The 14622-nt window shown below is 40.0% G+C and overlaps 2 protein-coding genes across 5 annotated transcripts in view; one reads left to right on the top strand and one right to left on the bottom strand.

Moving 5' to 3' along the window:
* maptb (microtubule-associated protein tau b) overlaps positions 1-649 on the bottom strand; it is a 61869-nt gene extending 61220 nt beyond the window's left edge. For both annotated transcript variants that reach the window (XM_062990864.1, XM_062990866.1), the window contains exon 1: positions 583-649. The gene's annotated coding sequence lies outside the window, so the exon portion shown is untranslated. The remainder of the gene's footprint in view (positions 1-582) is intronic.
* Positions 650-6950: 6301 nt separating this feature from the next.
* LOC134309222 (TOG array regulator of axonemal microtubules protein 1-like) lies at positions 6951-12830 on the top strand. 3 transcript variants are annotated; one of them, XM_062990862.1, is made up of 8 exons: positions 6951-7326; positions 7427-7910; positions 7999-8104; positions 8237-8472; positions 8555-8685; positions 8772-8891; positions 11634-11839; positions 12377-12830. In XM_062990862.1, exons 2-5 carry the CDS (start codon positions 7567-7569, stop codon positions 8649-8651), a joined length of 783 nt encoding a protein of 260 aa, XP_062846932.1. In that variant the 5' UTR covers positions 6951-7326; positions 7427-7566; the 3' UTR covers positions 8652-8685; positions 8772-8891; positions 11634-11839; positions 12377-12830. The 3 variants fall into 3 exon arrangements, with proteins under 3 accessions (XP_062846932.1, XP_062846933.1, XP_062846931.1); XM_062990863.1 differs by lacking the exon at positions 11634-11839; XM_062990861.1 differs by lacking the exons at positions 11634-11839; positions 12377-12830 and adding an exon at positions 8985-9073.
* The last annotated feature ends 1792 nt before the right edge of the window (positions 12831-14622 follow it).

The raw sequence follows: 14622 nt of genomic DNA, 5'->3' as shown, positions 1-14622 counted from the left end.
TGTGAAGCCGTTTGAAATGCGGCCATTACCCATTCTCTGAATCGGCAATCCAGACAGAACAAAAGCGAAAATATATTTAAATATAAAAACGTTAAATATATAGCTGCAAGCAAATATATATGACTTTATTCAATAAGCAATTATCAAAATAAAACGTAATAATTACAAAAAAATTTAACTAAATGAAGAAAATCGCGACAGGGGCTTGGCTTCTTTGGAGATCAGCATGACAACTGCACACCGGTGCTGCTGTCAATTCATCCAGAGAAAAATAAATGATATCAAAAAAGCAAAATATTGTGAATAGCTATAACGTTTTAATAAAATATTTAGCACCGATAGACTTTCTAAATTGCATTAAATGGCTTGGCTTGAACATTTAGAGAAGTAACTAGAAGCAGGAGGCACGCCGCCCATCCTCTATCACATAACACACCCAGCAACAGTACGTTCAATTTAAGAACGCTGTATAACCCAGTAAAATCAACACAAAACACCGAATGCACTTTAGAAATAGGTTATGCAAATCCAGACATGAATAACTAAAACAATTTACAGATGATTAAGAGATATTTTTCTCACCTGGCTGACTCGCAGTTATTGTCTGTTCGACTGCAGCAGTGAGCACTGTACCAGTGTGCAGTTTCTTCTTTGGCCTGAGGAAAAAGGGTGGCGCTGCAGAGACTCTTTATATTAAAGGTGTAGAGTAAGCAACCTCGACCCCTGAGACATGGACAACATAAAACTAGCAGCTATAAAAATCTTGCTAGAAGCACTTTGCATACCTGTCAAGTCTCCCGTTTTGTCCGGGAAACTACCGTATTTTACCCCTCTTTCCCGCCGTCCTCCCGTATTAGTATTTTCCCGTAAATTTCCCGTATTATATTATAATTAAAAAAAACATTCCTGTGCCTCTCCAAACTGAAATGTCACTAACCTCGCGAGAACTGCCACCCAGGCTGCTGCAAGTGGCAGTTCTCGCGAGGTTAGTGCGGACAGCGGGAACAAACCTGGAACAGGGAGAGATGGATGGATGCAAGGAGAGAGAGGGCATTCCTGCCAAAAAAGTAAAGACTGCATGTAAATATCTAGAGAAATGGGACATCGAATTTACCTTTCTAAAGAGGAGAAGAAAATAAAATGTGTTTCACTTTAAGACAAGCAATGTGTATATATGCTGAAAATATGTAAAATAAATAAATGTGCTTCAATTCCCTTTTGTGTTTTCATTTAGGCTGTATTATAAGAATTACATATGTAGGAATGTCCACAGCATTTCAGTGTCAACAAAGGTAGGCCTATCAGATTCTGATCATCTAATTGTAGTTTGTAAGTGGTTCACAGGTGGTTATTTTAGATTTCTTGTAAACCTGTCTTAAAATGTAAGGGATACTGAACCTCGGTTGGGCTGGTGGGACGGCTCGAAGCGCGCAGCGGAAAATTTCCCTTATTTTTAAATCCAAAACTTGACAGGTATGACTTTGATAGGTAATATTTCAATTCAACACAAATAGCTAAAAGAGATTCAAACAGATGAAACAGATTAAGTTCTAAATATGCCAACCAGTGCGTGCTCAAATCGTATGTGGCATGAATCAAGCTCATTGCAAGTGGCAGTGGTAGCTCAGTTGTTAAGAAAACTGACATATTAATCTGAATGTTGCTGGTTCAAGCCTCACGTCCAAGTTGCCACAGGTGGAACTTAAACCTTAATTGCTTGCATTGTATTGCTGACACAGTTGGATGAAAGTATCTGCCAAATAAAATGCATGTTAATAAATGAACACCTTTTTGAATCAGTCTCAACTAAAACAGTTTCAAAATGCTGTAAGTCATGGCAGAGCTACTATTTAGTTGAGTGTTTGTATTACACACCATTGGGTAAAAACAAAGTGCTACTTATTTAGCAGAGGAATTTGACACAGGATGTAGATAGAAGGTGATTGCAGTCCAATAATCACCAAAGGTCAATATTTCCACAAAAAAGCACAAAATGAATCACCCATGAATCTAGTCACACAATCAAGAGTGACAATTCCTGTTGCAGAAAAAAACCCTCACATCATCACTGACTGACCCTAACACTTTACTGTGGGGATAGTATTATTCTGGTCATAAGCCTTGCCATTCTTGTGCCAGGCAAATCACTAATCCAGTTCCTGTGCTTCTTGTTCAAGAGCAATGTGTGTCATGGAGCTGGAATGTTTAAGGTCTTAAATCCTATACTAAATCCTATACTATACTATAATTTGTTTTGTTTGTTCATTTGCTGTGTCATCATATAACTGATAAAGACTTTAAAGCAAAATCTAGCTCTGCAGAAAGAAATTAGGCTTATAAATACCCATTCTTAATAATTTTGTCCTTGAGAATGTTAGGAATTGTGCATGTATCTCCCTCTCTCTCATACACAGTCATGTGAAAAAGTTAGGACACCCCATGAGAACCTTGTGTTTTTAAACATATTTAAACATATGAACATTTGAGCTTCATTCGAACAGTATTGAGAGATGGAGCTTATATAACTAAACAAATAAAACTGAAAAAATTACTTTTAAACTCAAGTTGTAAAATGTAATGAACAAAAATGGAAATATATTGTGAGGGAAAAGTTAGGACACCCTATGCCCTAATAGCTGGTATTTTTCCCTTTGGCTGAAATAATTTCAATTAGACATTTCCTATAACCATCTACCAGTCTCTGACATCGACTAGGAGAAAGTTTTTCCCACTCCTCCATGCAGAATTTCTTCAGCTGTGTGAGGTTTGAGGGGTTTCTTGCATGCACAGCCCGTTTCAAATCCCCCCACAGCATCTCAATAGGATTAAGATCCAGGCTTTGACTTGGCCATTCCAGAACTCTCCATTTCTTCCTTTTGAGCCATTCCTTGGTGGATTTACTGGAATGTTTTGGGTCGTTGTCATGTTGCACGGTCCACCTCAGCTTCAGCTTTAGTTTTTTAGACAGATGGTCTTACATTTTCCTCAAGCACCCTCCTATACAGTGAAGAAGTCATTGTGGAATCTACAATGGAGAGCTTGCCAGGCCATGCTGCTGCAAAGCAGCCCTTAAACCATGACATTTCCACCCACCTTCATGCTTTACAGTTGGTATGAGGTTCTTGTGCTCAAATGCTGTGTTTGGTTTGCGCCAAACATGTCTTCTGTTACTGTGCCCGAATAATTCAACTTTGGATTCATCTGTCCAAAGCACCTTGTTCCAGAAGTCCTGGTCTTTGTCTAGGTGTTCTCTGGTAAACTTTAGTCTTGTCCTGATGTTTTTTTTTGACAGCAAGGGTTTCCTCCTTGCTCACCTCCCATGAAAATCAAACTTGTGCAGTCTCTTTCTGATGGTAGATGCATGTACCTTGACATCAACTGTGGCAAGAGCTACCTGTAGGTCCTGTGATGACATTGAAGGATTATTGGAGACTTCTTTATGCAGCCTGCAGTCTGCTCTTGGGCTGAACTTGCTAGGATGGCCTTACCTGGCCATGTTGGCAGTTGTTTAAATGTTCACCACTTGTAAATTATTTTCCGGACAGTGGAATGACTGATTTCTAATTGTTTTGAGATCTTTTAAAAAACCTTCCCAGACTCATATACATCTACAACCTTGTTTCTGAAGGCCTCAGAAAGCTCTTTAGATCTCACCATGGTGATAACACTCACTTCAACAATCAAGAGCAAACCAAACTAATGTCCGAGGTTTAAATAAAACTCCAATGTCCTCTAACGATGGTCTAATCATTGCAGCTGATGTGGTGCACCGGATTCTCAGACATTTTAGGTAGTAATAAATGTGGGGGTGTCCTAACTTTTTCCTCACCATAAATTTCCATTTTTGTTCAACTTGTGTTTCAAAGTAATTTTTAACATTTTTGTTGTTTAGTTATATAAGCTCCATCTCTCAGTACTGTTCAAATGAAGCTCTAATGTTTATATGTTTAAATATGTTCAAAAAGACAAAGGTTTTCATGGGGTGTCCTAACTTTTTCACATGACTGTATATTATTACCACATACATTAAGACCATCTTCCTAATATTGTGTTGGCCTCCCTTTTGCTGCCAAAACAGCCCTGACCCATCGAGGTATGGACTCCACTAGACCCCTGAAGGTATGCTGTGGTATCTGGCACCAAGATGTTAGCAGCAGATCCTTTAACTCCTGTAAGTTGCGAGATTGAGCCTCCATGGATCGGATTTGTTTGTCCAGCACATCCCAGAGATGCTCGATTGGATTGAGATCTGGGGAATTGAGGCCTAGTCAACACCTCAAACTTGTTGTGGTGCTCCTCATACCATTCCTTGCTTTGTGGCAGCAGGGTGCACTATCCTGCTGAAAGAGGCCACAGCCATCAGGGAATACCGTTTCCATGAAAGGGTGTACATGGTCTGCAACAATGCTTAGGTAGGTGGTACGTGTCAAAGTAACATCCACATGGATGGCAGGACCCAAGGTTTCCCAGCAGAACATTGCCCAAAGCATCACACTGCCTCCGCCGGCTTGCCTTCTTCCCATATTGCATCCTGGTGCCATGTGTTCCTGAGGTAAGCGACGCACACGCACCCGGCCATCCACATGATGTACAAAAAAACGTGATTCATCAGACAAGGCTATCTTCATACATTGCTCCGTGGTCCAGTTCCAGTGCTTATGTGCCCATTGTTGGCGCTTTCGACGGTGGACAGGGGTCAGCATGGTGTGGTGGAAAAAGAACCCTTTTAATAAATACCTTGAAGACTGGATTATAAGTAGAAAAAGAGGTTTAATCTTGTCTGCAGAGAAGGAACACACTGACAAGTCTCACATAGTAAACTGGGCAGTGTGCTCCGGAACAAAGGTACAGTATCTCTTATATACATGGTGACAAAAGGTTATGGTGTGCGGGAAAGATCAGATATTTCTTAGGTGGGGAGTAGTAACTGTTTGAAGTCAGCGGGAACAGGATTCGTAAACCTCTTGATTGCAGGCGACAGTCTTTTGTTGTGTATGGCAATTGGTACAAGATAGGATCTGGGCGTGATCACAGGATCTGGGAGTAGGTGCAAACCATGCACCTTTTGAAATGTATAAATTAACATTTCTTTGTTCTTTTACAATGGGCACCCTGACTGGTCTGCGGCTATGCAGTCCCATACGCAACAAACTGTATTCTGACACCTCTCTATCAGAACCAGCATTAACTTTTTCAGCAATCTGAGCTACAGTAGCTCGTCTGTTGGATCAGAGTGTCTGCTGAGGTTTCCTTTGGATGCTCAGGTTTCCTCCAACAAGTCTAAAGGCATGCAGTCATGGATGGACTTGTGACCTGTCTGAGGTGTTTCCTACCTTTCATCCAATGAATTAGACCCATCGCAACCCTGAATTGGATAAATCAGACAGTGAATGAATGAAATCTCAACAGACATACTCAGAAATCTTGTGGAACTCCTTTTTAAGAAAACTAAAGGGGACTTTATACCAGAACCTGGGGTTTTGAAATATACAAGTATATGTTAGCACTGACGGTCGACTGTGGAATATTTAGTAGCGAGGAAATTTCACGACTGGACTTGTTGCACAGGTGGCATCCTATCACGGTACCACGCTGGAATTCACTGAGCTCCTGAGAGTGACACATTCTTTCACAAATGTTTGTAGAAGCAGTCTGCATGCCTAGGTGTTGGTATTATACACATGTGGCCATGGAAGTGATTGGAACACCTGAATTCAATGATTTGGATGGGTGAGTGAATACTTTTGGCAATATAGTGTAAGTGTAGTGTTAGAAATTTTATACTGGCTATCATGTAAGCTTTCAAGTTAAATTATTAGATAATGGCAGCTTCATACAGTCTGTTTATTATGGTAATAGTAGTAAAAATTAAAAAATAATGAAGATGCTATGTTTATTAACTACATTTGGCACAAACGTTACTTATCCAGATAAATACTAAATAGATGTCTATGGTAAATGCTTTACCGTCCCAATTTTTTTTTAGGAATATGTTGCAGGCCTGAAATGCTGGAATGGATGTATATTAACAAATGAAATGAAGCTGACCAGACAAAACATGAAATATTGGTTCATACATTCTGCTATCAAATAAAAATCTAAGTAAATGGAAGAAACACTGCATTTTATTTTTATTGAAATTTTTAATTCTAATACTGTCCCAACTTTTTCTGAATTGGGATTTTAATAAGCTTTAAACAGGTCTCAGTGTTAGAGGTGTTGCACTGGTCTAGACTGCACTAACACTCTTAATGCTGCAGCTTCAGAACCCATTATGACATCACTCCATGTGACTGATATATAAGGGCAGCAAGCTGCACACTCATCACATTCAACAGTCACACACGAAGAGAGTACAGACGAGGTTACTTCAGTAAGATCAACATGGATGTTAGAGATCTGTTGGAAAAATACAGTAGATTACAGAAGCAGGTTGCAGAGATGAAAAGAGAAATTCAGATAAGGAACAGCAAACCCACCAGGGTATTTCATTTATTTTTATTTATTTTATGAAATATAACTTATTTTACATTGTAGCAGAACATAAATCCAAGATCATTAAAAAATAATGATAATAAACAGTAAAATGGTAAAGTATTTTCCACCAGTCAGTTAAAATGATCATTGTGGTAATTAATCTGAACATTTGAAGAATTTTAAAGCTTTTCGGCCTAAATAAATTTGGATTTGTGGGGTGAATTTGGTTCAACCAAGAAAAACTACACGAAACACAAAAACTACATAAAATAAAATGTGGTTCTCACTTGCAGGACGACCAGCTGCAGCATGAACAATTTGCATCCAGGTGCTCCAGTTTGATAGAGAAGGGTGAGGCATATGAAAAGACCCAGGAGGCCATCCTGAGACGCATCTGCGGCCCAAACCAGTCCATGGTGGAGACCAAAGGCTTTATCAGTTCTGATTACAGAAAGCCTTCTCCACCCTTGGAAAAGCCTAACAAAGGGTGGGAAGCTGAAAGAAATTCTGCCAGTCCAAAAGTGGCCTCCAGGTCTCATAGGTTCCCCTTGAGACCTAAAGATCTGGCAGAATTCGAAATGGAGGTTCAAGCCGTGCAGGCTCACATCCATCAAGAGGCACAGATTGCAGCATATAATGCCAGAAAAGTGAGCCGTAGTGCCCGCTGTGCCCAGAGCCCCATAGACATGTCTTCACCTGTGGACATGTCCACACCCACAGAGCTCCAGGCCCTTTCTGCCATAAGAACGCCTGAGCCACCATCCACGCCTGCACCATCCAAACCTAGCCGAATACCTAGACTGCAGGTTCTGCTAGAGCTAACCAAAGCTAAGAAAGAGAACACACCAGGTGAGAAATACGTACTTAAAGCAGAAGTTCTCAACATAACACTCATAAACAGCTCTGTAGAAATGAAGACGTGACACCAAACTACTCTGTTTGAGAACAGTGAACATGGAGGATATCGCCAGTCGCCTGAGTGCACTGACCAGGAGAAGAGACGTACCTCTTGAATCTGCAGCTAGCAAGCTGAAAGACCTCGCTGGTCAAAGGAAGAAAGCAGATTCCACCTTTTAGCGTTCAAGCAAGATGGCTGCCCAGAAACCAGTTTTCAAACCAGTACCTCCGCCAAAGAGGACCCAGGATGATCATTTTTATCTAGCTGAGCAGTTGACTCCTTTAGAAGCATCTTTGTTTTTTCCGAAAAAGGTAAAACAAGGTAAGGTACAAAACGAAGACCAAGTCTCTGCTAATAAAGTGCTTGCAGGTAGCAATCAAAAGGAACCAGTGGATCGCAGTGAGGCTGAAGACACAGCATCCTCATACAGAAGAAGACAGACACCTGAGGACCTGTGCCTGGATAGTGAGGAGCCACTGAAAAGACCTGATGTGGCACTTGAGCAGATGTTTCAGCTGCTGGAACTGGAGGACTGGTAGGTCTTTAATCAGCTGCAGTAGATCAGATAAACTGAGCTGATGAGATTGTGAACACTAACGTACTAATTCATCATTGTGTAACAGGGAACGGAAGATTGAGGGGCTAAAGTTGGTGCGCGCACTGGCTAAGCATCACGCCAACATCTTGTTGCACAAACTGCATGAGATATGCTTGGCCGTCACAAAGGAGGTGAGACGCACATCATACCAGCTCTTCTGGAGCTCAGCTATCATTACAGAACCTTTACTGTAAAAGTGTATTAAGCATCAGCAAAATAAAATCCCAAACTCACTACGATTTTGCTTTTGTTCACTATTTCAGGTGAAAAACCTGCGCTCCATGGTGGCTCGTGCTGCCATGAGCACTTTGGCCCACTTGTTTGCCCACCTGCAAAGGGCAATGGACCCAGAGTTAGATGGCACGGCTCTCGTCCTTCTGCAGAAATCTGGAGAGTCCAGTCAATTTGTTAAAGGGGACGCTGAGATGGCTCTTAATGCCATGGTCATCAGTTGCTCGTCTGGTCGCGTCCTGAATGCGCTACTTGCCGGAGGACTCAGGTACAACAAAACAACAAAAAAATCTACAACAGATTAAAAAAAAAACAGTCAGTCATCATTCTGATCATGATTTGTTCTCCAGTCACAGGAACGCCGCGGTGAGAACATGCATGACGCTGCAACTGGAGAAACTTGCTGAGGTTGTGGGGGCTTCACAGGGCCGTTTCTTTCCTCCATAAGCCGACTGGCCCACGATGCTGCACAGGAAGTGAGGTATGCAAAGGAAATCCTTCTCCAACTTTACATTTCATTCACCCTTCAGCTATGAAAGTTATTTAAAAGCACATTTCTGACCGCAGGTTTCATGCCCGAAACACCATCAGACTTCTGGCCACCCACACACATTTCATGAGCATGGTGGAGCACTTTGTGGCAGCGAAGGAAAGAGCGTCCATCAAAGACATCATAACCAAGGCCAGGTAAAATAATAAAATAGAAGATGATGGTATTTCTCATGTACATGAAAAATTGTGTGAATAACAATTGTTTTTACTGCTGTTGTAAATATCCAGATAAAATTCAGAGGAAAAATGCAATTCAGCAAGATTGTCCAGCCAATCAGAATGCAGAACAACTTCAGCACCAAACTTCATCATGTTCAGTCTGATTTTTTAAATAAAAACATTTACAATATCACTCGCTTCATCCTTTTATCAATAGAAAACAGCATTAGAATTAAAGATCAAACAATAATAATAATAATAATAACACTTTTAGGAAACCCAAAGTAGGGTCTTTTCAATGTCTTGCTCTATAAGGCATGAATTAGACATTTATAAATGATTTATTTACTATGCAAAGAGCTTTATTCATTGTGACTTTTATTAAAACGTTATTCTGGGTCTTTTATGTAAAAATTATTAATAAGTGTACTGTTAGTTGTAATAATGCACAATAAACACTTTATTAGGACCCTTAAATTATTACTTAAATGTACATGCTTTAGTATGTAACTGGCAGCACTTTGATTCATGAGATATTGTCATATGTGAGTATACAGAGTTAATAAGACAATAATAACTAGTACACTAGTACAATAATAAGTGTTCTATCAACAACTGATGGGAATACAAACAGATTATCAGATCATAATATTACACAAAGCTGGAATTTGTGTATTTATTATTTTAACATCAGCATAACTGAATATGGGGGGGGGGGGGGGTATTGTAATTACGACTCTCCCAGACATTAAAGGTTGAGTCTGTTATTTCCCTTTTTTCCAGCTTTCCCACATACCATGCTTTTTTTTCCAGAGCTCCCACCTTAACCCCATTAAACCTTTGTGAAAAACTGGAATGTTAATTTCAAACCAGTCCTTCATGCTCAGTTTTTAAATGAATAGGCAAATTCCCAGATAGTGGATGGCATGGTTGCACAGTGGGTAGCACCGTCGTCTCACCGCAGGATGATCCTGTGTTCAGTTCCCAGGTGGAGCGGTTTGGATCCTATCTGCACGTTCTCCCTGTGTCTGCTGGGGTTTCCTTTGGATGCTCCAGTTTCCTCCAACAAGTCTAAGGGCATGCAGTCATGGATGGACTTGTGACCTGTCTGACCCGTGTATCCTACCTTTCGTCCAATGAATTAGACCCACCGCAACCCTGAATTAGACAAAATTAGACAATGAATTAATAAATGAATTTCCCACAAACATATTCCAAAATCTTGTGGAACTTCATTTTAAGAAAACTAAAGGGGACTTGAAATGCAATGTCTAATAAGTCATAAACCTTTGGCCAAATGGAGTAAACAGGGCTTCTCCTACTGCACCCATTAAATAATAAAACAGTGCTCTCAAAGATTAAAGAAATGCCATCCCTGTATGCCAAGAAAAAAGGTTAAATATTTAAATAATACTTTGAGTCAACATATGACCCCACAGGTAATATATTGATACTGAAATCTTAAATATTGAAGGTTTTACCGTAACAGGCAGATACTAAATATTCAATATAATTAATTATCCTTTAAATGTAACAAGCACAGATGAAAAACGTAATAAACATAAGCCAGGACAACCATCAACCTTTAAAGATAACTACAACAATGTATTAACCTATTCATAAAATAACATGCTTTTAACCACAAGTTATTTAGTATGAAGTAAATTAACTAAATTTAGTGTTAGAAATTTTATGTTGGCTATCATGTTAGCTTTCAAGTTAAATTAGATAATGACAGCTTCATACTGTCTGTTTATTATATAAATAGTAGTAAAAAGTTTATAATAAATAAAATACTTAGGTATGCTAAACGTAGGTATGCTATGTTCATTAACCAAATTTGGCACGAACATTACTTATCCACATAAATACTAAATGAATGTCCATGGCAATCCTTTCAGAAAAAAATATAGTTTATTATTAAATTTAGAAATATATTTAAACCAGATAAGAGTGAGGTATAGGGTAACTGATAATCTCAAAGTTTAGATCTAAAAAGGAGGCTGTTTTATGTAAGAAATAATACAAGAATAAACTTGGTGGGGACGGCACGGTGGCTCGGTGGGTAGCTCTGTTGCCTCACAGCAAGAAGGTCCTGGGTTTAATCCCCAGGTGGGACGGTCCGGTCCTAGGTCCAATTTCTATGTGAAGTTTGCATGTTCTCCCCGTGTCTGCATGGGTTTTCTTTGGGAGCTCTGGTTTCCTCCCCGAATTGCCCTATAGGTTAATGGGTGTGTGTATCTGTGTGTGTCTGCCCTGTGATGGACTGGTGCCCCGTCCTGGGTGTTTCTGTGTGCCCTGCGCCCATTGAAAAGCTGGGATAGACTCCAGCAACCCCCAAGACTGGGAAAAACACTTGTTTGAAAACAGGTAAACAAGTGAATATGTAACAGGTGCTACTATTATGACAAAGTAAATTTAGGCCTTAACAAAAATTATGTAAAAATGTCACCATCTACAGTCCATAGTATTATTAAAAGATACAAAGTGTCTGTTTGAAAAGCTATTGATCTTTGTATATGTTATAATCCACTCTTACCTGGTTACTTTCGTTTTCCCTGACTCATTATTTTTAATGTTTATTTTCCCAGCCGGTTTACGTTCTGTTATCCTCCGCTTTATTTTGTTTTCTTTTAGGTTTATTTCGGACTTTCGCCTATTTCTTCTAGTTAGATTTGCGTGTGTGTTTTTGCTTGCCCGGCTTCCTTCTCCCCCCAGCGGCTTGGAGCGGTACTGTTCCCGGAGATTGCAGTGGAAGCCAACCAATGGATCGCTGGAGGGCGGACCTCACTCACCTGTGCCTCATTCTCCACTTAATCAGCTACTGCTCTTAAACGCCGGCTTTTCCACCACGCGTCGCCAGATTGTCTGCTTGTCACCGCGGTACAGTGATACCAGACTCCTGAGCGACACTTCAATTTTGCGTAGGACGCTATCTTGTTGCAGTTCTAGCTAGTTTAACCTTGGTTTCTTTTTCCTGTTGTTTCCAGCCCAGCGATCCATACACCATCTGGCTAGTGATGGGTTGATGAAGCCTCGTGAAGCCTTGACGCTTTCCATCAAATTGGTTCGAGAAAAGGTTCATTTCTCGAGGCTTCATTTGCACACAAACCCCCCTGCTGGTCAAAACTATCATTGTCATTTCAACTGATGTGATGACCCCTGCCTCCCATGCAAGTGTTAACATGGGAATAATCACTGCCAAGAATAGAAATAAAAACATCTTAATATGATTTTGTGTGGTTAATTCATCCATCCATCCATCCATTCATTCATGATTTCATATATGATTTTTGTTAAGTGGGGAAAAAGTAATATAGGTCTATTCATGTTTAAATTTTAGTTGTGTTTAGTTAGGATTGTGTTTGTGAATACTGGTGAGATGGACTTTATTCATTTTTATTTAGAAACAGTATTTTTTCCACTGTGCTTGGACTCAGGTGGTTTCTTTTTTTTGATAGGACCTCTCCAGCTTTTGAAAAAACCCTTTCACATAAATCGCGCCAGTACTCGAACCACTTCCTGAACCGGCTTCACACGTCATCCGTGACGTCACTTGTTCTTAAAGAAGCAAGCCTCGATACGCGCTTCACGAAAGACTTCCTAGATTTCTCGACACACGCTCCGAAGCCTCGGCACAGTACGACCCATCACTACATCTGGCTTCCCTGCTCTCCTGTTGGTTCCTGGACCTGGCTCCTCGCTCCTGTGACTTCGGTTTACCTCTCACGGCCACTGCCTGTTCTTCCTCAGCCCTGGACAGCTTGGGACACAAATCCCCCTTGGACCTGGACAAATCTAACTGCTTCTCTTCTCCTCCCGAACCGCTCCAGCTGCGTTTTCAGTGCCCTCTGGTGTGTGGGCTTATTACTATTTTTTCCTTTGTTTTATATTCCAATAAATACTCTTCGCCAACTTGTGGTCTAGACCTCTTTGTGTATCCATACTTGGGTTCCCCTAAGTTACGGGTTCTCTAAAACACTACTTTAACAGTGTGTGTGTGTATATATATATATATATATATATATATATATATATATATATATATATATATATATATACACACACATATATACACATATATACATATATATATATACACATATATACATATATACGTATATATATATATATATATATATATATATATATATATATATATGCAAAGCAACAGAGTTCTTTTCAAATGTAAATAAATTCTCATCAATTACACATAAGAACCCAGATTGACATTTAAGGAACTGCAGGCCTTGCTTGCACTACAATGACCAGCTATCATGATTCATAACTCCATCATCAGCCAAATATGGTATCCATGGAAGAGATAAAGGCAAAGTCTACTGTAAACCAAAAGGAACATCAGATAACATAAAAGAACACAAAAACACCATCTTCAGTGATCACTAAAGTCTTTTGTACTAATAGAGAAGGATCTGCCCTGATTGTGGGTTTTAAATAACCCTACTCACGAGTAATGTAAAGTGTGAAGTGATGTATTACTACTTTCCACCCAGTGTATTTAAGAACATGATCCAACTAGTAGCCATCAGTGCTGTGTAAGTACAACCCCAAATGGGACAGCATGGAAAATCCAAATAATACAAAAACATGAGTTTCTTACATTTACTTTGACTTTCAGGCCTGCAACACATTTCAAAAAAAAGTTGGGCCATTCCTTTTCACTACACTTAAAAAAAGTGATTTAGTGTTTCAACTTTTATTTTGTCCCATTCTTCCTGCAAACACGTCTTAAGATGTGCAACAGTACGGGTCATCAATGTCGCATTTTTCGCTATTGAGGACAGGTCAGGACTGCAGGCAGGCCAGTCCAGTACCCGTATCCTCTTCTTCCGCAGCCATGTCTTTGTAATGTGTGCAGCATGTGGTTTTCATTGTCTTGTTGAAAAATGCATGGACGTCCCTGGAAAAGATGAGCTCTAAGATCTCAATGTACTTTTCTGCATTAATGCTGCCATCACAGAAGTGTAAATGACCTTTGCCAAGGGCACTGACACAGCCCCGTACCATGACAGACCCTGGCTTTTGGACTTGCTGATAACAGTCTGGATCATTTTCGTCTTTGGTTCGGAGCACACGGCATCCATTTTTTCCCAAAATGCTGATTCATCCAACCACAATACACATTTCCACTGTATGATGGTCCATCCTAGATGCCTCTGAGCCCAGAGAAGTCGATGCCTCTTTTGGACATGGTTAACATAAGGCTTTTTTTTGCACAGTAAAGTTTTAAGTGGCATTTGTGCATGTAACTCCGTATTGTAGAGCCTGACAAAGGTTTGCCAAAGTAATCCCTCACCCATGTGGTTCTATCAGCTATTGTTGAGTGGCGGTTCTTGATGCAGTGTCGTCTGAGGGATCGAAGCTCACAGGCGTTCAGCTTAAGCTTGAGCCCTTGACCTTTACGCACTGAAATTCCTCCCGATTCCTTGAGTGGTTTAATGATATTATGCACTGTAGAGGAGAAATATGTAAATCCTTTCTAATCTTTATTTGAGCTACATTATTTTTAAACATTTCAATAATTTTCTCACACATTTGTTGACAAACTGGAGATCCTCTGATCATCTTTGCTCATTAAAGACTCATTAAAGCCTTTCCTGGATGCTGCTTTTGTACCGAACCATGATTATAATCACCTGTTGACATCACCTGTTTGGACTATATCATTATTTAGTTTTTTCACGTC

Source organism: Trichomycterus rosablanca, chromosome 2, assembly GCF_030014385.1.
Source record: "Trichomycterus rosablanca isolate fTriRos1 chromosome 2, fTriRos1.hap1, whole genome shotgun sequence".
Lineage (NCBI taxonomy): Eukaryota > Metazoa > Chordata > Actinopteri > Siluriformes > Trichomycteridae > Trichomycterus > Trichomycterus rosablanca.
This window is presented reverse-complemented; position numbering and strand designations above follow the sequence as displayed.

Excerpts from the sequence above, each read along its gene's own strand:
- LOC134309222 (XM_062990863.1), top strand. The coding sequence starts at position 7,567 with ATGGCTGCCCAGAAACCAGTTTTCAAACCAGTACCTCCGCCAAAGAGG. Across the intron at positions 7,911-7,998 it reads CTGCTGGAACTGGAGGACTG|GGAACGGAAGATTGAGGGGC; the intron begins GTAGGTCTTTAA and ends ATTGTGTAACAG. Across the intron at positions 8,473-8,554 it reads CTACTTGCCGGAGGACTCAG|TCACAGGAACGCCGCGGTGA; the intron begins GTACAACAAAAC and ends TTTGTTCTCCAG.